Source organism: Globicephala melas, chromosome 14, assembly GCF_963455315.2.
Source record: "Globicephala melas chromosome 14, mGloMel1.2, whole genome shotgun sequence".
Lineage (NCBI taxonomy): Eukaryota > Metazoa > Chordata > Mammalia > Artiodactyla > Delphinidae > Globicephala > Globicephala melas.
This window is the reverse complement of record NC_083327.1, coordinates 63953715-63977584: the sequence shown is the minus strand read 5'-3', so window position 1 is coordinate 63977584 and position 23870 is coordinate 63953715. Positions and strand designations below refer to the sequence as shown.

Below are 23870 nucleotides of genomic sequence, written 5' to 3'. Positions count from 1 at the left end.
TTAAAATAGTTGTCTTAATTTCTTCATTTTTTTACTCAGCAAAATTCCATTACAGGCAAGTTTTGTTTTTTAAAAGGTACCTCCCCACACCCCCTGCCAAACAGCCTTCTAATTTAACAGTGTAACAAATTTTTTAATCTTTTTATTTGGAAGGTCTAAGAATTTAATTTTGCAACAAAAGACCACTTAAAAGTTACAGAAAAATTTTTAGTACTGTATAGTGGTATATTTTTAATGCTCTCTGGAGGAGTACATTCATATTAAGGATATATTTGACAAGTTTTTAAATAAAGTACCAGTTATATTTCTTTTTTTTTTTCAGTATGCGGGCCTCTCACCGCTGTGGCCTCTCCCGCTGCGGAGCACAGGCTCCGGACGCGCTGGCTCAGCGGCCATGGCCCACGGGCCCAGCTGCTCCGCGGCATGTGGGATCTTCCCGGACCGGGGCACAAACCCGTGTCCCCTGCATCAGCAGGCGGACACTCAACCACTGTGCCACCAGGGAAGCCCCCAGTTATATTTCTTATACATATTTTTTAAATCCATAACTATTTCATGAAAATGTTAAAGATAATTGGTAAATCACCAACAGATAAAGACATTTCTCTGATCATTTAAGAAACACTTTTCATTATGACTTTATTTTTCATTAGATCAGAAAACAAAACTTTAAATACCCAATATCCTTATTCAGTCTTAGGTTCTGTCAGTCAGATTACTCTAAATAATACTGTTCATGAAAAATAACTACCAAAAGAAGTGGTTCAAAATATCGTACTCAAATTTTTCGTACTGTGCATTTCACATAATTGAGCATAGATGATGAAGTTTAAAAGTTAGGAAGAGCTTTATGGGTCATCCTAGTTCATCCTCCCATCATCCATGACAAATAATCATTCTGCTCCTTACTGGATCTTCTGGAACAGAAAATAACATGCTGTCTGTCTTTGCCAGGGCAGGTTGGAACTCCCAGTGTTTTAAGTCCAGTCTCACTTTTCCATACTACTTTCGATGGCATTTTGGAGTACTGACAACCACAGGAATTTATCATCCTCAACTTCTGTAGCACAAATCCATTCATGTTTTGGACCTTGAAGAATAAATGCATTCTTGATATCTATAAAAAAAAAACATTTGAGGTACACTAATTAGTCTTTGCAGGTAAAAATCAAAAGGAGAAAATGTTTTAAAATTCAAGTCATCTTGAAGAATTTTTTGAAAATTAAAAAGAGATTCAAACAAATACAAATCCAGTTTCGAAAATAACTTCCTAAATTACTGAATTATTCAAATATAGTCTAAAATAGTCTTGTCTTTATAATTGTTTAATTATAATTAGCAATTATTTTTAAAGACTAAGTGATAGACGATGCAATGTTCTTTAATTCCAGAAGGTACTGGGACCAGTAAAGGTCTTTACTAAGAGTTAACTGTAGATAAGAAATGCTGAGAGCTAGACCTAGGCCGCCTTGGTATGAGGCCAGGACAGAATTAAGCCAGTGACTTAGCTGAATGCCCACTTTTAGCTAACATTATGATGTTCTGACATATAGCATAACTGATTAAGAGGAGGTGAAAGGAGACATGTCATACATGTTATGGGTAACTAACCCTTCTTAGCTGAGTTTGTCTTCTAGGTGAAATGTTTATTCCCACATTTAATGTTCATTTTTTCTCATCCTCAGATTTTAAATGGAGCTGAAGCTAATGGGAAGCAGACCTTTTTAGATAAATTCCTTCTCTAAGATCTTGGTTCTGGCTTTAACCTTAAGTTCTACCTTCACATGCAGTGAAGAATATTGGAATGAGAGGTGTTACATTCAGATTGCCTGGCCTAACAGAAATATAGGAAAGAGATACGGATCCTTTTAAGATTGGGAAGTAGAATGTAAGATAAAAACTAAAAATAGGTACAGTAGGTTTAAGTAGGATTTCTTTTTGTAACAAATGATATTTCTGTTGAGATTATTATGAATGAAATGTTTGTTATTAAATACCCTTTACAAATCGATCCTTTATAGAAGAACTCTTAAATACGAACTTACGGAGGAAGAGGTACAGTCAGATCTGCAAAAATCACTTAGTCCTAGTAGAATGGAAAAATAATAGATAAAAACCTAAAATTGTAACATCCTCAAGCAAAATAGAGTAATGGTTAAGGACTCCAGCTCTCCTGTCAGACTACTTCAAAGAATCCTTCACAATGATGTAGGTTTGTGTTTCCCTTTGTGATTTTTTTTTTTTTAAGATGTTGGGGGTAGGAGTTTTATTAATTTATTTATTTTTGCTGTGTTGGGTCTTTGTTTCTGTGCGAGGGCTTTCTCTAGTTGTGGCAAGCGGGGACCACTCTTCATCACGGTGCGCAGGCCTGTCACTCTCGCGGCCTCTCTTGTTGCGGAGCGTGGGCTCCAGACGCGCAGGCTCAGTAGTTGTGGCTCACGGGCCTAGTTGCTCCACGGCATGTGGGATCTTCCCGGACCGGGGCTCGAACCCGTGTCCCCTGCATCGGCAGGCAGATTCTCAACCACTGCGCCACCAGGGAAGCCCCCTTTGTGATTTTTGAAAGCTGTTTTCTTAATGTCTAGGGTGTGTGTCTGACAATGCCAGCATTCCTTTCTTTTGCTATTTTAGAGGTAGATGAAAGTTTACATTAATGAGACCCTAGAAGTATTTGGGAAATTATTTGCAAGCTGTCAAATTCTAGTTCTTGTCCTGCTTCTCTATTTTAATAGTTAATATGTTTTATATAATGTAGCTTTCTAAAGGTATTTAACTCTTGGGAGGAAAAGAGTACATACATTTGGAATCTGGAATATCTTCTATGAGTAGTCTGTGAAGGGCCACTGATGCAATGAACTGGTAGGTTGATTTTGAAGTCCTTTCAAACGGAGTATGAGACGTGCCCCCACTAGAAACAAGCAGTGCATCGTTGAAGAGGAAAAGACTGAGATCACAGGTATGTTCATAGAGCCTGGGTTTAAAAAGAGAAGGAGCAGTTTTAGAAGTTTTACGTACGTGTTTTGTTACACAGTTCACCATCTTTACGCTCATAAGCTGATAGTCAAGGTTCTTCCCTACCTCAGACCTTTTGAATGGCTTATTGAAGTTCTCTGTATATTTTCCTCCTGGTGTGAATAGTCCCTCTGTCTCTCAGACCAGTCATGTGGGTGGGCCTCAAGGTTCCTGGTGAAATGGTTTGCGCTTATCCATTGGACAAGTACCCAATCAATGCAGGAAAAATGAACACTGCACTTTCCCAACTTGATGACATGAATCAGGTTAAAGCTCTGTTTTTAAACTTTTGTCAGAAGGTTGGTATTTCGTGTTGATGTATTTAGGCAATCTGGGGAAAATGCGTTTTCATTTGGTTTGGTTTCATCTTTAAGGGTAACACGTTGGGTTAGAAAAAAGCACAAGAATCAGTAAGGTGCAAGGTGTCTTAAGTAGGAAGCAGGGGAAAGAAAAGCATTCACTAAGTAGGAAATAGGGATTTTTCTAATTTTGATTGGAGGAAAATTGCTAAGTATGAAAAGCTGGAATTAAGTAGCTCTTCATTTCCACAGGGGTTGCTACCATGGTCAACGGTAGGCATGTTTATCAGCAGGCAAAATATTGTGTCCCTAACCTCCATCTAGTATCTTCTGTTGGTGGACCCAGGTCACAGTGTTTAGTAGGTTTCACTGTACTCTAGTATGGGTTATCTCATGTCAGTACTCAATGGAGCATCAAGTGATGTGCTAGGGAGGAGCTTCGGGGAGCCCCACCGAGCCCCCCCCCATCTCCACCCCCACCAGGAATGGCCAAGTACAGCAAGCTCATTATTTTGATGGAGGATGACTGAAAAAGAATATGTTTTGCTGAGAAGCATCAAGCAACCCACAGGAAGTTACTGTGAGGAAGTGAGTCAATTTACTGGCTTTTTCAGAGGAATTCTCTTATTTTTTATCTTCATTGTCTTTGTTTAATTTTTAAGTTGTTGATTTAGATCCACATTGTTTTACAGCAATGCTAAAGTAACATCAGAATATACTATCAGCTTTTTTCGTGCACTGTTCTTTTGTTTCACTTTTTCTTTTTGCTTGGCTCACTCCTCCCTCCACTCAGGTCACCCTAGTGCACATCTTTCCACTTTTCTTTAACCTGCCCAGGTAGTCACTCACAGATGTACCTGTATATGCATCTACTTACAGGTAGGGTGCCATTGTTTCAAGTATTATTCGAGAATTTTTTCTTGATTTTCTCATCAATGGAAATCACTTCAAGTTCTTTTTAGTGACTAAGTGATACTTAATAGTGTGGATGAACCATGATTTATCCGACTCTTCCCCGTTTGATGGGCATTTGCTTTGTTGACAAGCTCAGGTCTCTTTCTTCCCTCCTTCCCTCCCTCTCTCTCTTCCTCCTTTCATTTGTTCTTTCTTAATTGCCACTGTGATCAATGTTGGGATAAATCGATTTCCTTACATATAAACAAATTCCTTACATGTGCTGTTATTTCTATCAGGATTCCCAAGGGTAGGATTGACTGGCCAAATGGCATATATATTTTTATCAAAGACTTCCAGATTGTTCTCAATAAAAGCTGCTATAATTCACATTTAGAATCCACTTTATATTATAATGGCTCTGACATATTTAGTACAAACTTTAATGTGCATCTGAATTACCCAGAGATTTTATTAAGATGCAAATTCTGATTTGGTAGAGCTAGACTAGCCTGAGATTCTGCATTTCTAACAGCTCCTGGGTGATGCTGATATGCCGACCACACTTTGACTAGTGAGGCACTGAAGTTGTTTATTTATTACAGTCATGCGTGTGACGTAGGCAGAGGACTAGATCGGGAGTTAAACATTTTTAAGGAGTGCTATACTTCAGGTTCAGCTCTTTGGAGCGTGTTGGGAAATGCAGGTCACATTAGGTGTGTGGATAGATAGAAGTGCAGTGGTCATCCAACCACTGGAGCTAACTTCCTTTTTCAAACATTTCCTTCCCACCTCTGTGATTATTTAGGCTGGAAGGAGCGGGATGCTTCATATTTACTCATAGTTTATAAGAAATAATGTTCTAGATCAATTTGATAGGTTATTCTGAGAATAATGGAGCACATAGAGCTAGGGATGAGGGAGAGGGGAAGCAAGAAAGATGGGGTGCGTTTAAATCGGTGTGTGGTGGGCTGTATATGGTGAATGGCCACTTTAAATAGGCAGAAGAACTTCACCCATATCCTTGACCCTTTTTTGGCAATATTTTTACTACTGATAAGAATCATCATATCATTTTAGAAAAATGTTCAAAGCTATAATAAAACTTTGCCGTTCTATCTGAATGACCAGGGAATGTGCCTACAAGAGTGTTTTGAAGAAGTAGCTTTGAAAGGGGTGTTTGCTTGGTAAACAGATGTTTGGTTTTTTCCTTTGGAAGGGACAGCATTGAAAGTAGAGGTAAATGAAGGAGAATTCTAGTTTTGTGACCCACTTGGACTGAGTGCGTGGATGGCCCAGAGGAGGGAAGGAGCAGGCACATTAACTTGAGCTTGGAGTTGAGGCCACTTGTAATCTGAGGACATGAGAAGGGAAAGATAAACGCACAAAGAGGTTTTTATTATTTTAATCTGATTAGGAAAGTGCTATTTAAATTATATATAAATGAATTTTACCTACAATAAAGCTTTCCGAAAGCCATTTACACCCCCCCCCAAGATCTCCAGTAATTTTCATCCAAAGACAAAAAACAACAGAATCTTTTTTAAAAAACTTAGTTCTTCTGCACGTGTAAAAACAAGTGATTTTGCCCTTCATACCGACATAATGGAGCAACTGAAATGGGAGCTCTGGATCCTACTAGGGTTTCATAAAGCTGCTTCTGCTCACATTCAAAAGAACCAACTCCAGGGTTAGAGTTCTTTCCTTGAACTTGGATAGGATTTCTTTGCTAATTCACAAATAGGCTCAGTGACTCAGCCAACCATAGTTTAAATTCTTAACACCATTCGAGAAGTGTTTTGTTGTTTAATTGCTACATTAGCCAGACCAAGAGACAAAGTACCCAACTTCCATAAATACATAAAACTTTGAAAGTAATTTTCAGAGCACAACCTTTGGCATGAACAGACAACAGTAGGTCATTGGTTCTGTGAGCTGACCTGAGCCAAAACTCTGAACGGTGGATCATTGTGGCTTTTTGGGTTGCCAGGATAAAAATCAATTCGGAGCCAGAGTCCAGCATCCCTGAGAAGTCTGGGTATTTCTCTCTCCCCAGTGCCTAGCTGCCCTGGAAAACGACTGTAGGTCCCTCTGGGTAAGCCAAAAGGAATGTTAACAGTGTGCATGCTCGGTAGTGTGGTAGTGTTTTTCCTCAAGAGGACTCGGGGGTCTGAGAAGTGGATGGCTCTGTTTGGTGGTTTAAAGCCATGCCTGTATTCACCAGTCTTAGAGGGCTCCACTTTTGCATCTTTGGCGACACCCCCATTAGAAGGAGAACAAAAATAAACAAAAATGCTAAAAATCAGCAAGCTTAAAGTCACATAGATGAAAATTGGTGTTTCTGAAAAAAACAATAATATAAAAATTCCAAGGTACATAATGTATTATAAAAGCTTAACAAACCCAGAACTCTGAGGGCTGTATCCGGAGAGGGAAAAATGCCTCCAGATTCCCTAACTCTAAAATGACTGCGACTTCATCTCTACCCCAGAGCAAATTTTTTCATTTATAGTACAAATATTTACTTGTTCTTTTTGTGTCACTGCTCTTGTTTATTAGTAATTTGTTTAGTACTTTTTGCTATGTTGGTGAGTTTATTATGAGGAAGTCTCAGTTCATCTTTCCACCTGCTGGTCTAATCAGTGGATAGAACACTGAGACCTGGTTTTGAATTCTAAACAAGCACTTGTTAGTAATGTGACCTCAGACAAGTTACTCAAGTCCAGATTCCCCACGCATAACATGGTTCCATTCCTACCTTCCTCACCAAATGATTGTAAAGAGTATATCAAATGAGAGAAGTTAAAATACGTGGTGAACTATAAAGCTTTAGGCTCATGTGAGTTGGCACTGTGTGCAAAATATAAGCAGACTTTCCCCTAGTAGAAATCCCTGATAGAAATCGTGGGAATGTCATTTCTTGGGTTTCATATGACTTCCTAAAATGACAGAAAACAAGGTTTCAGCCTAAATGTTCTGAGATAACTTTTGGAATATGAACCTTTTTTGCATTTACTTAACTTAAATATTAATGTAAAATTACATTTGTATTTACTGCTTGGCAAATCACTGAGATAGTGCCTACTTAAACATAAATGTACCTTGTAATTAGAGTGTAAAATAATGTAGTATTCCCCTGTTTTCCTGAAACTCTCAAATGTACTGTTGTCCAAATACTAAAGCAGAAGTCTAAATTCTAATATTTGAGACTTCTGGTTGGATGTGTAAAGAGCTTGGAAGTCATCACTTCCATCGCACGACAAAAAGGAAGCTGAAAACTCAGAATCAACAATTCTTCCTAGATCCATCGAAGAAGTGAGGTTATAAAGTAGATTACCACCCCAAAGCTGAAGAGACGAGCTGATACGTAGAATCACAGCTTACTGAAAGCAGAAACTGCTGTTGGAGCCAGCATCAGGTAAGAATATTAAAGCGTAGTTGACTAATTGCTAGAGCCTGAGTGTGAACTAGTTCAAGAGATTACGAATTCCTGGAGGCCTAGCACTGGCCCACACCACACCTCCGCACCCTTGCATGAGTTTAAAACTTGCAGGAGTTTTACCTCCAGGAGCCTCACCAGATTCTCACTGTGACACTCAGAAAAATACCCTCATTCTTCCCATGGGGAGGGAGAAAGTAACTATTTGAAACATGCCCAGAGTCCTATTCTATTCTCTTAACAAAGGCCTGCCTTCAAGGGAAACAGTTTTACCAGAATCTAACCAAGATGAGGAAAGGGAAATACCCAACCCCACAGCTACCTCTAACCTTCCTGTCTCGTCTTAGAGGTGACTAACAATAATAATAATAATAATAAAAGTAAAAAAGCTGATAGACACTTGTAAAGGTCATAGCCCAGGGGTACAGTCTCACTAAAAACCTGAGACCTAATGATAGGACATACAACTCTTCCCTTCCCCTCACATCTTCCTACCACATCAACAGGACTCCTTATAATAACAAGGTATTATAGCTGAAAAGGACTGCAAGGTTCAAGTCCTATTTAAGGAATATCTAGGAAAACCCAAAGACAACAGGGGAGACAAAAATGAAAATTTCAGCCTCTGACACCACAGCTACAACAAATGGTAAATACAGGCTAACATTTAGCCAGATAAATGTAAAACCTCATACTAAAGACCTATTGGCCTCATTTCCTTTTATCCAATACATGATGTCTAGCTTTCAACAAAAAAATTATAAGGCATGCTAAGAGGCAGGAAAACACAGTCTGATAAGACATGGCAAGCATCAGAACCAGACTCGGATATGGTAGAAATGTTGTTAGAATTATCAGACCAGGGAGTTTAAAATAACTAAGATTAAGTTAAGAACTCTACTGGAAAAAGTGGACAACATGTTAGTACAGATGGGTAATATAAACAGAGAGATGGAAATTCCAAGAAATAATTAAAAAGAAATTCTAGAAATCAAAAACACCATAATAGAAATGAATAATGCCTTTGCTGGGCTCATCAGCAGACTGGACATAGCCAAGGAGAGAATCAGTGAGCCTGAACTACATCAACAGAAAGAAAAGAGAAGAGTAAAAAAGAAGGGAACAATATCCAAAAGATGTGGGACAATTACAATGGGTGTATAAATGTCTAATGGAAATATCAGATGGAGAAGAAGAAGGATGAAACAGAAGAAATAGTTGAAGTAATAATGGCTGAGAATTATCCAAAATTATTGACAAGCACTAAACCATAGGTCCAGGAAGCTTAGAGAATACCAAGAAGGATAAATCCCCCCAAATCTATATGTATCACATACAAATTTGAGAAAATCAAAGAGAAAGATAAAATCTTGAAAGTATCCAGAGACAACAATGAAAAACAAAACAAAATGAAACATCTTTCTTATAGAGGAACAAAGGTAACGATTACACTGGATGTCTCTTTGGAAACCATGCAAGCAAGAAGAGGGGGGAGTGAAGTAAGTGTTGAAAGAAAAACCCCCACCAAACTAGAATTCTGTAGCCAGAAAAAGTATCCTTCAAAAGTGAAGGAGAGGGGACTTCCCTGGTCGTGCTAATGGTTAAGAATCCGCCTGCCAATGCCGGAGACATGGGTTCGAGCCCTGGTTCAGGAAGATGCCACATGCTGCAGAGCAACTAAGCCTGTGTGCCACAACTACTGAGCCTGCGCTCTAGAGCCCGTGAGCCACAGCTACTGAGCCCACGAACCGCAACTACTGAAGCCCATGTGCCTAGAGCCCGTGCTCCACAACAAGAAAAGCCACCGCAGTGAGAAACCTGTGCACTGCAACAAAGAGTAGCCTCCACTCACCGCAACTAGAGAGAGCCTGCACCCAGCAGCGAAGACCCAACACAGCCAAAAATTAATTTTTTTTAAAAAAGTGAAGGAGGGGCTTCCCTGGTGGCGCAGTGGTTGAGTCCGCCTGCCGATGCAGGGGACACAGGTTCATGCCCCGGTCCAGGAAGATCCCACGTGCCGCGGAGCAGCTGGGCCTGTGAGCCATGGCCGCTGAGCCTGTGGGTCCAGAGCCTGTGCTCTGCAACGGGAGAGGCCACGGCAGTGGGAGGCCTGCGTACCGCAAAAACAACAACAGCAACAACAAAAAAAAAAAAGTGAAGGAGAGGGACTTCCTCCTGCCGGTCCAGTGGTTAAGACTTCACCTTCCAATGCAGGGGGTGCAGGTTTGATCCCTGGTTGGGGAGCTGAGATCCCACATGCCTCACAGCAAAAACAAAAGAACAAAAAAAACATAAAACATAAGCAATATTGTAACAAATTCAATAAAGACTTTAAAAATGGTCCACATTAAAAAAAAATCTAAAAGAAGTGAAGGAGAAATAAAGACATTCTCAGACAAACATTGAGGGAATTCATTGCCAACAGATCTACCTACCTAGCAAGAAATGTTAAAAGAAGTTATTCAGAGAAAAGGTAAGTTATATAAGTCAGAAACTTGGACTTACATAAAGGAAGAGGGTTTGAAAATGAATATATGAAAGTAAAATAAATTCTAATAATAAAAACTGGAATAATCCCTAGCATGTCTCCTACTACACCAGTGCGTTTAGAATTGCTGGCTTGACAGCTAGTGTCCTTCTACCACTGTAGCTCATTTCTATTGCTGCTGACCAAAAACAACAAAACAAAAACACCGTGACAATGAGAAAAGTGATACGACTATGTGATTTGATTTTCATTTAATATCCACTCCAGGTGGGGATCGAGGTGAAGGGACTGGAAGGGACTGGTTTCTTCCAACCTCCCCCGTCCCCCGCCACTGCCACCACCCTGCCCTGGGCCTTTGGGAAACATTCACTGAAATATTCATTGAAATAACAGGCAAACCAATTTTCATTTCTTTTATTGCAGTTAATTCCTCTCCATTTGGTTGCTCTTTGTTGAGTTATCATCTTTGCCATTAATACTGAAAACATAGATTGGCAAACAATTTTCTAAAGCAGGAATTGAAAACCTATGGCCTCACCCCTTGTCTTCTGTAAATAAAGTTTTATTGGAACACAGCTACACTCATTCACTTAGGTATTGTATTGTTTTTGAAGATTGTATTATTCATTATGTATTGTATTTATGTAGCTGCTTTTGTGCTACAACAGCAAAGTTAGGTAGTTGCCACAGAGATCATTCAGCAAGAAAGACCTAGAATACTCTACAGAAAAAGGTTGCCCATCCTTGTTCTAAAGGAGGAAAGGGAATGCTAGCACCCTCTCGTCACAATAGCTCTTATACTGTGAGCACTGCACAAACTAGATATGTGAGACCTCAATACCATGGTGGTCTTAGGGTGAGACCTTCTGAATACTGACCTCGGTAACTAACTGCGGACAATCAACTGGTCTTCTCTTTCTCAGAGTTGAGCAGATCATCCATGTGGTACCCCGCAACACCTGGCTCTCCTCTCAGTAGGAAAGTGACCAAACTTCAGAACTCCTCTTTCAGTGGAGTTAGTGGTCCCGGCAATGACAGTTCAGTTTCTTCCATTCTACCCAGTAGCTGCCTGGTATGCGAGTAAGGTGATAAAACACCTTACATCATCTCAGAGAGGGGTGTGTGTGTAACTTTTTAGTTCAACACAAAGATTTATCGTAAATTTACAATATGACAGACATTGTACTGGATTCTGGGTACAAGATAAATATGATACAGTCACAGCCATAGGATAGTTAAATATTTACCTTAAAGAGAAACTTAGTTCCTCATCACAGCAGTGAAGTTGGGCTACATCTTGGACCCTAATCAGATATCTGTTTACTTCTGATAGAGTCTATGAAATAAAAAACAAAATTAGAAATATATAAATTTTTAGAAAATAATTTCCACTACTGAAGAACCATTTTATATCCCAGAAGATGTAAGTGTTGAGTAGAACTCAGTTCAATTATGAAAAAGCATTGTTTGTCAAACAGTGAAAACTGTATTTTTAAACTATTGAAAACATTGTTTTATTATAAATGCTTTCCTAGCATCAAAAATAAGGTGGGGGTGGGGTGAGTCAGAAGGGATCTATGGAGAAAAGGAGGTGAATGAAATGTTACAAATTAAGAAGTCAGGCCCTTTTACTGATCTAGCCATGGAGATGATCACTTGATGTGTATAGTGATCCAAAGGTAAAGTTCTGTGGGCTCTGTGAGTTCCAAGATTTTGGATTTTCTGTAATCCAATCAACTCCACCTCTTTCCCTATCAAAATGTGCAGATCTAAATTAGGCCCAAACAACTCCACCTTGCTCCCCAGTTTGAGCAAATAACAATAACACTTCCAGTCAACTGATATTTTAATTCAGTATAATTCATATATTGAACTCCTAGTATATGCTGAACACTAGAAGACACGAAAATCATAGTTCATACCTGATGGAGCTCCCAATCTTGTGAATAAAGGACTGAAGGAAAACGTGGCAGAGACCTTCAGGGTGCTGCAGAATACCTAGGAAGGGGCAGCTCACACTGGAGACGTTGTGGGATACTTCACAAGGCAGACGAAGATTGAAATGGATCTTAAAAGGCTGAATAGGAGTTTATCCAGTGGAGTAGAAAAAGAAGGCAATTTCTGAGAAGGAAGAGCATGGGCAAAGCACGAATGTGTGAAGAGAGGCTCACGTTATTAGAGAACCGTGAGTAGATTTACGTGGTTTGTCATAAGGTGCTAGGCGAGGCAGTGAGAAGGAGGGTAGAATGGGACCAGATGATATTCCGTAGGTAACAGATAGCCAGCAGAGGACTTCTAGGATTCCCGCTGATGTCCTCAGTGGGCAGAATCCTGCACCAGATACTATGTGCAGGGAGATATAAAACAGTAAAGACACGGCCCCATTCCTCAAAGGGGGTCATGATCACAGTAGTCCCAAGAAAGGTGCTAAGACTGCAGAGAAGTTATGGGATGGGGTCAAGACCACATGTGCCTCTTCTCATCTAGCATCCTTGCCAATAACAGGGATGTGGAATATGAGAGCTTGGCAGCCCCTGGCACACAGCAGGCACTCAATGGATGTTAGCTGAATCAAAATCTGTATGTCTCCTTTTTGCCAGTGACTTGAGGTTATAATTCATGAGCCTGAGATGGAGCAAGTGCATCAGAATACATACCAGGCACCCACAGATGATTCTCTCTATGTTTGACAGCTGATCTTTCATATTGATGTTCTGCTTCATCCAGAAAACAAAGTGATTTTAGGGAAACTGAAATTGTGATGTTTTTATACATAAAAAATAGATTAAAATATTTTATGGCACTTGATAAGGGCACGGTATTTTCATAAACTATTATGAGAATCTCCATTTCCCGTACCCAATATGTTTTAAAACAATGAGGCTAGCGACAACACTGTATTCAAAAATTTCTTCTGGGCATAATGAGCTGTCATTTACATTCAGCCCAGACTCCCATGCACTGTGCACGTCACAGTGATGTTTTCAGAATGATAGCACCGTACTCCAAGACGCTGAATTCCTGCAGAATATAGTTGTGATTGCTCTACTTACTTAGGCAGGAAAGTTAATTAATACATGAAAAAGTACTTTCAGAAACAAAGGGTTTTACCCTTTTTCTTTTCTTTTAGTTATCTAGAAAAATCACCCAAATACTCCATTTTTTAAACTTTTATATTAATAAAGATTTTATTGTACTTCTACAGGTATCTGAAAACATTGTCTCATGTGATTTGGTTTAGAATAGGTGCCCTCCGTGCTCAAAATCACTGAATACAATGATTTCACATTAAAAGGATGAAAGACTTTGAAGTAAAGAATACCCCAGGAGGATAAGGTATTTCAGGATCTTTGAGTTAAGAGTACACAAAAGCACTGTAACATTTTTAAAGGACACAGGCTCTTAGCAGCAGCCAACCTGATCTATGTAACCTTTGTATTTCTTGATTACTTCAATTGCAGTGGTCGAGTCCCGTGGTCAACATGTTCTGCAGAAGTGTGAAGCCTCAGAGCGTAGAGAAGAGAATATATTCTTCAGACCTTCGGGATGGGTGCAAAAGCAGCTCTGGAAGGCTGTATGAGGCACAGACAAGGGAGCCCTGGTCTCTTTCTGACGGCCAGAGAACGCCCATACTTGGGGTGCCCCGGCTGTGCTCTCCCTCAGAGCTTACCTCAGCATCTTTGTAACAATGGTCTTATCATGCTTCTTCAGGAAAGCTCGGAGTGCTGGTATCATTTCTCTGCACTAAAGGTGAGCATTATATTGTCAAATCTCTATAAGACAGTTTGGAAGCATTCAGTTCCACCAGGCGAGCACCATCTGTGAAGCGCTCAAAAGCAAAAAGGCAGCATCTACATCTAATCACAGTGTTATTAACACTATAGGTGCTTACTGATATCCCAAGTATAGTGTTTTAATTGTACCATAAACCTAACCCTATTCATTGAACTTAATAAGTATAGAAAACTGAAAATGGGCTTTGTGTGCAGGTAGGCCTGGATTAGAACTAGAATTCTAATTTAATTCTATCTAATTCTATGTGACTTTGTCAAGTTACTTAACTTCTCTGAGCCTCAGTTTTCTCATGGATATCATATCTAACCTTGCAGTGAGTGGGGAGGGGGCGAATCCTATCCGTAAAGTGCCTGTCACACAATAAAGGTTATTTCCTAATAGTAAGAGACTATTAATGGGTTCACCTGTAATACTGCTGTTAAGCATGTTTTCCACAGCAACATTAAAAAGGTGCTCCACTATACTTAATATCTGTTTTAAAATGTATTATTCATCACCATTACAGCCCCCAGGAAGTTACCTCATTTTTCTCAGATGGAAGTGATGCTAATTTCTAGAAGTCAAATAGTCACTGATTTCAGAAATGTTAAGAGCTAACGTTTATGGCATGCTTACTTATATTCACCCCCATGCTAGTGAAATAGATACATTATTATCCATAACTATAAAAATGTTGGCACAAATTTGCCTGTAATAATATATGATGCTTTGTTCCAATTCTTGTCCTAAATGTCAGTTGTATGAAATTGCTTTATTCATGCAACTTTCACATAATCGAGTTGTCCTGCAGTGTTTAAACTCCCCAGGTGGGGCAGGAAGAGGACAGCAAAGGGCAATGTCTGAGGTCAGGAATCGTCCAGAGACTTCCCAGCCCCGGGCTTTCCCTTCAGGGCCTCAGTGCAGACAGGTGGACATGGCCACAGTGGACGTGGGGACGGTGGCAGAGTGCACCACCACGTCACAGGGTGCCTCTCCTGCTACCCTTTTGATGTAAACTGAGGAGGGAAGAGAGGTATCCTACTGCCATCAGAGGAGATCCCAACAAGAGCAGCAAGGGGCATAGACGGGAGCTGCATATTTCCGCTCAGACGGTGTACGGCAGGAGTCACAACAGGGACAACTGTTTATAATGCACTCGCTCGGGAATGTACGACAAAGGAACTCCTCATTTCATCGTGAGATTTCACACACTGAGTGTTTTTATTCCAATGTGTGGATTATGAATTCCTTTTCTCCATGAGAGAGCTGGACTCGCCCAGGACGCCCAGGCCTGTAGTGGCAGCATGGAATCAGGGTTAACAGTCTTGCTTCTGCCTCATTGTGAAGCATGTTCCTGTAACCGAGCCCCAGGGTAACTGGGACAGGTGGGAGTCTGGCTTTTTGCATGAGGATAAGTTCAGTCCCACAACCGGTTCCAGGGCGCTGCTGGGTCAAGCACTGTGCCAGCCCGTAGCGACACAAAATTAGGTAAGTCAGGGTCCCCGTCCTCAAGGAGCTCACAGTAAACCAGAGAAGATCTGGAAGCCAAGAGTAGAGAAGAAGTCTTTCCTGGTAATTCTAGTCCTTCGGGTTACACATGAAACTTCCTCTCAAGCTCAGAAGGGCTAATAGGTGCCTGGATGGTCACTCAATCTTTTACCTTCTCCATAGTTTTCAGAATAACAGGGTAATTGTTGAAGAAATTGGTGTATATGTTCAACTGGCTTCCAAACTTTATGAATATTTCTCCCACGCAGTGAGCTGGGCCCCATTCCTGTAGTCTGTCTCTCAAGTCATCTAGAAACCACCTGCAATATGAGGAAAGCGTGGCCATGAAATATTGGCTAGTGACAACCTATAAACCTAAGAAATAAATTCGTGGTCAGTCGTTTAGGGCAGGGCTTTTGTCAAATCCTTTTGTCTTGACACTGAGCGGTTCAGATTTGACAGGAAAGGAGGAGATGGGAAGTGAGGACGCAGGTTGAGTCAGGTGGTCGTCCACCGAAGACCTTCCGCCAGTTTCCACCGAAACTCAGGCTCTTCTTTCTGTGTTTAGGGAAAAGTACCTGTGAACCCGCCACTCCTGGGTAATTAGGTTGCCTGGTGGTCCGTATTTTCTATATATCAAAGTCCTGTTTTATTTTGTAATGCAGAGGGAGAAGCCATACACTGGTGTAAAGAAATCCCACATCCTGATATTAACTGTGCTATGTTTATGTATGGAGAAATTAATTTTCCTTACTGGGACTAGGTAATTCCTTTCCTTATATTTGTACTTTTGAAAAGTTGTAAAATTAGTATCTTTACAATAGAAAACAATTACAGTATTCAATTTTTAAAAATCTAATGGCCTTGTAATATTTGAGGCTAGAACGATTAAAACTCCTAGAACACAATTTCCTCTTTCCCCTCCAGCCCTAGGTCTGCCCCACACTGCCCCAAATAAAATATGGTAATACTAACGTGTAATGCCATGTGATCTTCACCTGAAACATCAACCATAATTTCATGAACTAAAATTAAAATGTAAAAGTAATTTAAGAGAAAAATCAGAAAACTCATTCTGTTTGAAATACTATAAGCACTGTTCTTGGTTAAGTTTTATCTTTCAAACACATGGTCTGTATATAATGCCTATTTAAACATATCTAATGAGTTAAAAAATACATCTATATCCCACTTGGCAGTTGGCTTACAGCCCACATTATATTTTATGTGTATTTACATATTTTTAAAATACTGGCGTTATCTAATATTTATCATCATTTTGACTTAAGGTTTCAGTTGTCAAAACTTCTGTCGTTGTCTTAAAACCATTGTCAGGTATTATTACCAATAGTCGGATGAGATTCTATCATAATGACTGCACTATGTAAATGCCCTCCTCCTTGGTGGTTCCTGGGGTTGGGTTTGGGGATGAGTGAGCGCGGGGCCGGCGAGGTCCACGGCGGCACCATCCACTGTAGGCGGACCAGCCCTGGGTGTTGTGTGACCGGGAAAGAGCCTTGGGGCTGAGCTCCGCGCTGCAGGATTCAAGATTCTCTCTTTGCCTGTTGTCTAACCTTAGGGAAATCCTTTAAGTTTTCTGACTTTACTTCTTCCTCTACAAAATGTGGGTTCTAACACCTGACTCACAGGATTCTGTGGTTGAAACGTGATAATAAATGTGGATGTGTGTTGCAGAAATGCTAGACGGCACGCATGCACTGTGTGTTACTGTCGCACAGGACCAAGCCTCTGCCTGTCTGCACCTGCTTCACCCACTACTACCCTTTCTAAACGGAAAGACAGAGCCCTAAAAGTTATATTGATTATACTCAGCGTTTGAAGTCAGACCATAGCTGATGGGTCGGTTAAACCCTGTGAACCTTCACGTCCACGTACCACTTCTTTAAATGCCATCCTAGCGTCCTATCAGAAAAGCAAGGAGTAGCACAGAGATGGCTCTTGCTGCCGAGATGTTACACGTCCATCCTCTTGCCTCAACTTCTTTTTAGACCAGGATTTATTCAAAAGAAAAATCTACTGGCTGGATTTCCCCCAGTTATATTTGGAGGGTTCTTTCCCCCTGAGAGAAACTTTCAAGAAAAAAGGAAAAACAAACCAGAATAAAGGTTGAAGCTTTTTTTTTTTTTTTGGTCAGGAGCAAAACAAATAGAAAATTCTTATTATGTGATAATTGGCTTACCAACTCAAGCAGCAACTCAAAATTTGGACCGTTTTTGCCGAGACTTGATTTTGTGTCCTGAGGATTATCTTCTATAACATTTCTTTCCTGAGGATTAAATGCAGACTTGGTTATTTGGGGCGGGCCCTGGGATGTCTAACTACCCAGTCAGCACCAAGCCCCCTGAGGGTTCAGAAGCTCTGCCCTTCAGCCATAACCATAGTGGCCCTGAGACACAATGAATTAAGCACTCGACAAATTTGATGCCTCTCTTAAATTAAATGTTACGTTAAAAAAAATAATAACCTTTTGCTTCCTAGGAACTGCACGATACTTGAGAAAGTAAATTCAGTGCAGCTCCCATTCCCCTGGAGTCAGGAGAGGGATTCTGCTCTTCAGCTGCTCCTCCCAGGTGCCTGGGACCAGGCCTCTGCCTCAGCTCTGCTCTGTCACCAGGCAGCAGAGTGCAAACAAGTTATCTTGCTTTTAAGCGCCAGAAGCAAAAGCTCACAGTACTTTGTAAAATTCACCCCTTTGTTCACCTCGTGAAAAAGCGTCAGAAGTAATTCACATGCCATTTCTAGATCTGTTTCCACATTAAATATGGCTTATTCTTTCTTTACTTTGCCTTGTTAATTGTTCTTGTGGCTTCCATATGATTTAGCACGTTAAAAAAAAAAGCCCCCCCCTTCGGCCTGCAGCATCCCAGGGTCCACCCCAGCAACGGAACAATGGTCCCATGTTTGTGCTGAGGCGTATGATAATTAGTGGCCACTACTGCTGCCCTTCCTAGTCAAAGATAAAACTATCTATAGCAACCCATTGATATGTAGGAGGGAGACTGAAAAAAAACACCAATTTATAAGCAAGACTCCTTTTGCCTTACTCTACTCAGGCAAAAACAAGTTTTTATTCTGTACCTGCAGCCATCCCTTATGGCTGCCCGAAGCCTTTGTATGAGAGGTCCTGGAACTGCATGCAGCCAGCCAGCGCCTGAGCCTGAGCGCTTCACAGCTGCCCCACAGAGCCTTTCTGCCATGTCCTTTGTCTTCCCCGTTCGGGGCTGACCCATAGCGGCCTGGCACGTACTTATACTTAAATCTACTTTGAATTTTGACACAATAATTTCTATGCATAGAACACTCTCTTCTTTCAAAATAAATTATAGTGCTGATAATTTATATGGAGAAATGATAACTTCAACCAGTCAGGGTGACAGCCGTAGTTGTGTAGGTATACGTGGTTGCAGGCGTAAAATGAAAATGAAACTCAACCTGCCTGGCCGAGGTTAAGAGAGCCCAAGCGGTACAGATCGGATTGTGGATCCCACAGACGAGGGAGGCCCCCTTATCTGGGATATCATCTTTTTGTACAGGCCCCCATGAGTGCTCAGGCATTAAACTTAAGGAGTGGACTCCTCGACCCCTCTGGCTCTCCTAGAACCTGCTTGCTCATACTGGGGCTTTGTTTCATCTCTGGCTCAGCAACAGCTTTTTAAATTTTTTATTTATTTACTTTTTGGCCATGCTGGGTGTCTTGCAGGATCTTAGCTCCCTGACCAGGGATCGAACCTGGGTCTCCTGCAGTGGCAGTGCAGAGTCCTAACCACTGGACCGCCAGGGAATTTCCAGCAACAGCTATTTTTTAAAGGTAAAATTTTCTCTGTGGCTAAGAAATCAATTTGATGCAGTAATTGTGTTTGAACCTAAAAACAGTGAGTTCTCTCATATTATCCGTCTAATTATTAGGATTTTTAGAGTCTATTTTTTGGATAAGATACCATCCCCTCTTCGTTTTTAGGGATGAATTGGGATGAAGTAACAGGGGCAGCAAACTTTGCACATTTTTAAGAAAACAATTATTCGGAGTTGCTGGGCCTTTGCCTTGGCTCTGTCCATGACCCGTAAGGGAGACCTTGGATCACACGTTAGGAATTTTCCTCTAGGATCTTACTTATTGCTAACATCCTAGTTATTGCTGGCGCTTCTCCCAGAAAACACTTGGCTGCCTGAATTAGGGACCAGAAATAGTTGTGAAAATGACAGGTACAACTATGTCATATGTCATTGTCAAGAACAACTATGATTCTGGCTGTGACTCATCACTGTGGTTGTATAGTATCAGTGTAAACACTATAGGCATATCGAGGCCAGGAGTTAACTACTTACTGGGCAGCAAGATGATAGATAGATAGATAGATAGATAGATAGGTAGATAGATAGATAGAGTGAGTGAGCTATATATGTATCTGTCTATATGTATATACGTGTGTGTGTGTGTGTATCTGGTCCTGGATTTGGCAGACAAGCCCTCTTACACAAGCCCCTGTGGAAGGGTCTTTCAAACAATTATCTCAGAAGAAGGCATTACTTTCCACTCCTATGGCTGAGAGTTTGTGTGCTCTTCTGGACGAGCATCTACACCTTTAAAAATAAACCCCGAGGTGTGGAGATACTCAGCTTCTCTATTTTATCTGAATTCAGCACCTACGTTTAAGCTGTGGTTTTCCTTCCTAGGGTCCCCAAATTTGTTTCATGGGCATCACGCACAAGCTCTCAAGTGTATAACAGAGAACCAAATAAGGATCTAACACCTATTTTTTCTGATTTGATTTTGAAAAAGGAAGATATCAAAGACATTCCTAGGCACTAAGGTGTTTCACATTTCTGTAGTTTTATTACAGGCAGACGATGTAACAAGAGCAGGCCTGACTTCCAGCATGGAGGCAACTTTAAGCCCAAACTTTCTGCATCATTTTATTAAAGTGATTAGATGATTAGGTTGAAAAGACTTAATTCGGTGTGGATTTTATTTGGCAGTGGAAAGAATGAAAGTATCTTTGAGAGGAAATGTTCTAGGTGACCATTCTTTTAGGGGCCAGAGATTCCAGAAATTGTTCTCAACAATAGTAAGGTCTTTCAGATGTAAAATGAACACTTCACAAGAAGAGGCACTTACAGTTTTGTTCCTTTTGCTTTCTTCAAGCTATCCTGCTCCAAAGAAGGGCATTTCTGGGGCCTGTATGTCCATGGTTGAGGGTGACAGCTTCATTCTTAAGAATAAAGGTTGATGGAAGAACTTCAGTAAGGTTTCCAGGGGGTCAGGAATGACCCAGATGTTGTAAGGACTTTGGAATAACTTGGAAGCTGTGTGATGTGGTTACATGTCGATTATTCCCTTTAGTGAACCAAGGGGAAATTAGTGGTACTGGAGCCCTGGGTGCTATATTTCAAAGGTTTTCACAGGCTGAAGGAGGGATGGAGAATACATCCACCTTTTTGGGAGAATAATCCTCAGAAATCTCAAAGAGATAGTGGCCACCATAACAAGGCAGAAGGACTCTGAGAAGCAGAAAGAGCATCTCGATTAAATGCCGCCCCTTGTGCCCCACCCCCTCCCGTGCATTCTGCTAACAGGCATTGATCATGCTGCGCCATCTGTGTATGTGTCAGTCTTATCCACCTCAACGGCAGGGGCTGTGTGTTATTTTATGTCTATCCCCAGGGCTAGCACAGTGCCTAGCACGTGATTGCTTCCTATAAGTATTTAGGGAACTGAACTGAGAAGCTGGGGACTTGACCTCTGCCTGAGAAGTGGTTTGTGATGGTTAATTTTATATGCCAACTTGACCAGCCCACAGAGTGCCCAAATGTTGGCCAAACATTATCCTGGGTATGTCTGCTAGGAGGTTTTTGGATGAGTTAACACTGAAATCAGGAGACTGACTAAAGCAGATTGTCCTCTCTAACGTGGATGGGCCTCATCCAATCAGTTGAAGGCCTGAGTGGAACAAAAAGGCTGATGCTCTTGCAAGTAAGAGAAAATTCCTCCTACCTGAAAGCCTTCAAACTGGGACACTGGCTTTTCCCTGCCTTTGTATTTTAACTGAAACATCAGCTCTTCCTGGGTCTCTAGCCTGCCCTGCCTTTGAACTGGAACTACTCCGTTAGCTCTCCTAGTCTCCAGCTCACTGACTCACGCTGCAGATCTTAGAACTTGGCAGCCTTCATAACTGCATGAGCCAATTCCTTACAACAAATCTCTTTCTCTATATATACACTCACATCCTATTGGTTCTGCTTCTCTGGAGAACCCTGATGAATACATGGTCCGTGAGCGTTTCCTGAAGAGAGAGATTTAGGGGTGGGGCATCAGGGAAGCAGGGCTCGGACCTCTAAAGGGTTTAGATGTCCCTGCGAATGTGTTTATTAAGACTCCTCTCGGGGAGGATGCTTGTGGTTGGGAAGAATAAGCCACTTCAGGGGGAGGAGGGGCCGCTAAGGTGCACAGTCTGCTAATGACGGAGGGCGGGGGCTGAATAACTGCAGGCCTTCCGTTCTGCTGAGCAAGTCTGGTGGAGGGGACGCTGCCTCCAGCCGTCCACCCTGTTTGCCCCTCCCTGCACTGTGCTGTCCTCTAAAGCCAGGTGGACAAAAACTTCCAGAATATCAGGTTAATGGGGCAACAAACGATTTGCCTGCTGGGGGAACCCACAAGTCTATTCCTCCTAACACTGTCCATGGTGACTTTGTGTTGGGGGTGGCATCCAAGCCTTCAGTCATCACAGATGGGTGCTTTTTCAATGGGCATGAAATGACATTTTCATAGAAATCAGCTCTCTGAATGACGATGCAATTTTCAGTGTTTCCTGAATCCAGATTATTTCACTTAACCAAGAATGTACGGATTCTGAATATAGTACTGGCAAAATTATTTTTTCTTGACTAAAGAACTAGCTTCAAACCCACTTTTTTACTTTTATGAATTTGAATCTCAACTTAAATTTAAAAAAAGAAGAACCATTTTTAGTTTCACCAAAAAAGTGTCCTGGGCCACAGATGAAAAAAAATTCTTTAGGTTATGTTGGGCAGAATGCGAGTATCCAGTTCTTCCCCCAAAAGCCAACTAGTTTTACTCCTGTCAGTGTGATGCCACGTATGCTTGTAAGTGGCTTAGATATTCCTCACATTATGAAATTACAAAGCATACTATTTTAATAATAATCCATGAAAAGGAAGTTCTTAGGAGAAATGACCAGGTGAAAGCTTTCCAGGTAGAATTATCATTTTTGTTTATGAATTTCTTAAGCACATGTGTCTAACTGTACAGTGAAGCAATGGCATAAACATGCAGCAGCAACTTTACCTTCATGAGTAAATTGCACGTTGCCTTTGGGTCACATTTTGTCAGAATAAAATTTCCTTCAAAGTCTGCTCTTTCTACTACATTTCTTCAGCAGAAAATATGACAAAAATTCCAGAGGGTTGTCCTGAAAAATCCACCCCCCCCCCAAGAAAATTTCTATTTCAAATACAGGTCAACAGAAGTGCAGCAGAAAACACATTTTTTAAGTAGAGTTTTCATCTCTCTACCTAATTAATTTGCAAGTCCAGAAAACAAAGTAACTGTTATTCAATTAGAGTCAGTAAATGGAGCTTTCCAGTTAATCTTGATTCTCAGCTTATGGTCACAGTTCAGTTAGGATGCCAAGATCTTGTGGGAGGGTCTCAAGATCTTCAGAACCAAAGTGGCCCACACTTTTTAGCCAAATGAGGAAAGGGGACAGGACAACTCTTGTGTCTTCACAGGAAAAAGAAGGTCTGGGGGAGAGGCTCCAGCAGCAGAATTCCCGGGGAAAACACCCCGTGAGACTCCCAAATTTGGTTGCCTCTCTGACTGTAGGTTTGAGCACCACCAAAATTATATCATACAAGGTTATTTTAAAATAATTTGACAGTAATAAGTACCATGAACCTACACCAAACATGTTGACTAATTCGTTGGTGTTTGGGGACAGTGCGGAGAATTTCAGGGCCTCAGGATCATCCCTGTAAACGTCTCTGATCGTATTATCAGCAAAGTTTTCCAGGGCCTTTACCACTGAGCTGCCTGAGGATTGGCTAGTGCGGTGGGAGCTGAGTCTTCAGGGAAGAAATTCATGGCTAACGGCAGCTCCCCAGGGTTCTCACTGGACAGCGTACCCAGGAGATATCTGGTGCTTACCCAGGAAGCCAAGTGGAAACCACGATAGATAAGGAGAGAGTGTCCAAAGACGTCGTTAAAGCACCCACAAAGTGGAATTACTACAGTGAGAGGGAAGGATTTGAGAATTTTTCCTTGGAAAACTAGAGACCTTACACAGCATCAGGTATGTTAATATCGCCCCTACTCCTGTCCTATTCTCAACTGCCTCTGAACTGAGCACTGCATACAACTGTCCCTCCGTATCCACGGAGATTGGCTCCAGGATCCCGACAGGTGCCAAAATTCTCGGGTATTCAAGTCTCTTATGTAAAA

At 41.2% G+C, this 23870-nt stretch overlaps 1 protein-coding gene and 1 non-coding gene across 2 annotated transcripts in view; both read right to left on the bottom strand.

Moving 5' to 3' along the window:
• Positions 1-989: 989 nt before the first annotated feature.
• The window catches only part of ECT2L (epithelial cell transforming 2 like), a 66022-nt gene continuing 43141 nt past the window's right edge, over positions 990-23870 (bottom strand). The window contains 10 exon segments of the mRNA XM_060283521.1: positions 990-1117; positions 2799-2971; positions 11380-11468; positions 12790-12882; positions 13550-13599; positions 13602-13655; positions 13658-13704; positions 13803-13876; positions 15567-15714; positions 17599-17681. Coding sequence (XP_060139504.1) covers positions 990-1117; positions 2799-2971; positions 11380-11468; positions 12790-12882; positions 13550-13599; positions 13602-13655; positions 13658-13704; positions 13803-13876; positions 15567-15714; positions 17599-17681 — 939 coding nt within the window.
• TRNAG-GCC (transfer RNA glycine (anticodon GCC)) lies at positions 19124-19196 on the bottom strand. Its single transcript has one exon. It is a non-coding gene; the product is annotated as a tRNA-Gly (tRNA).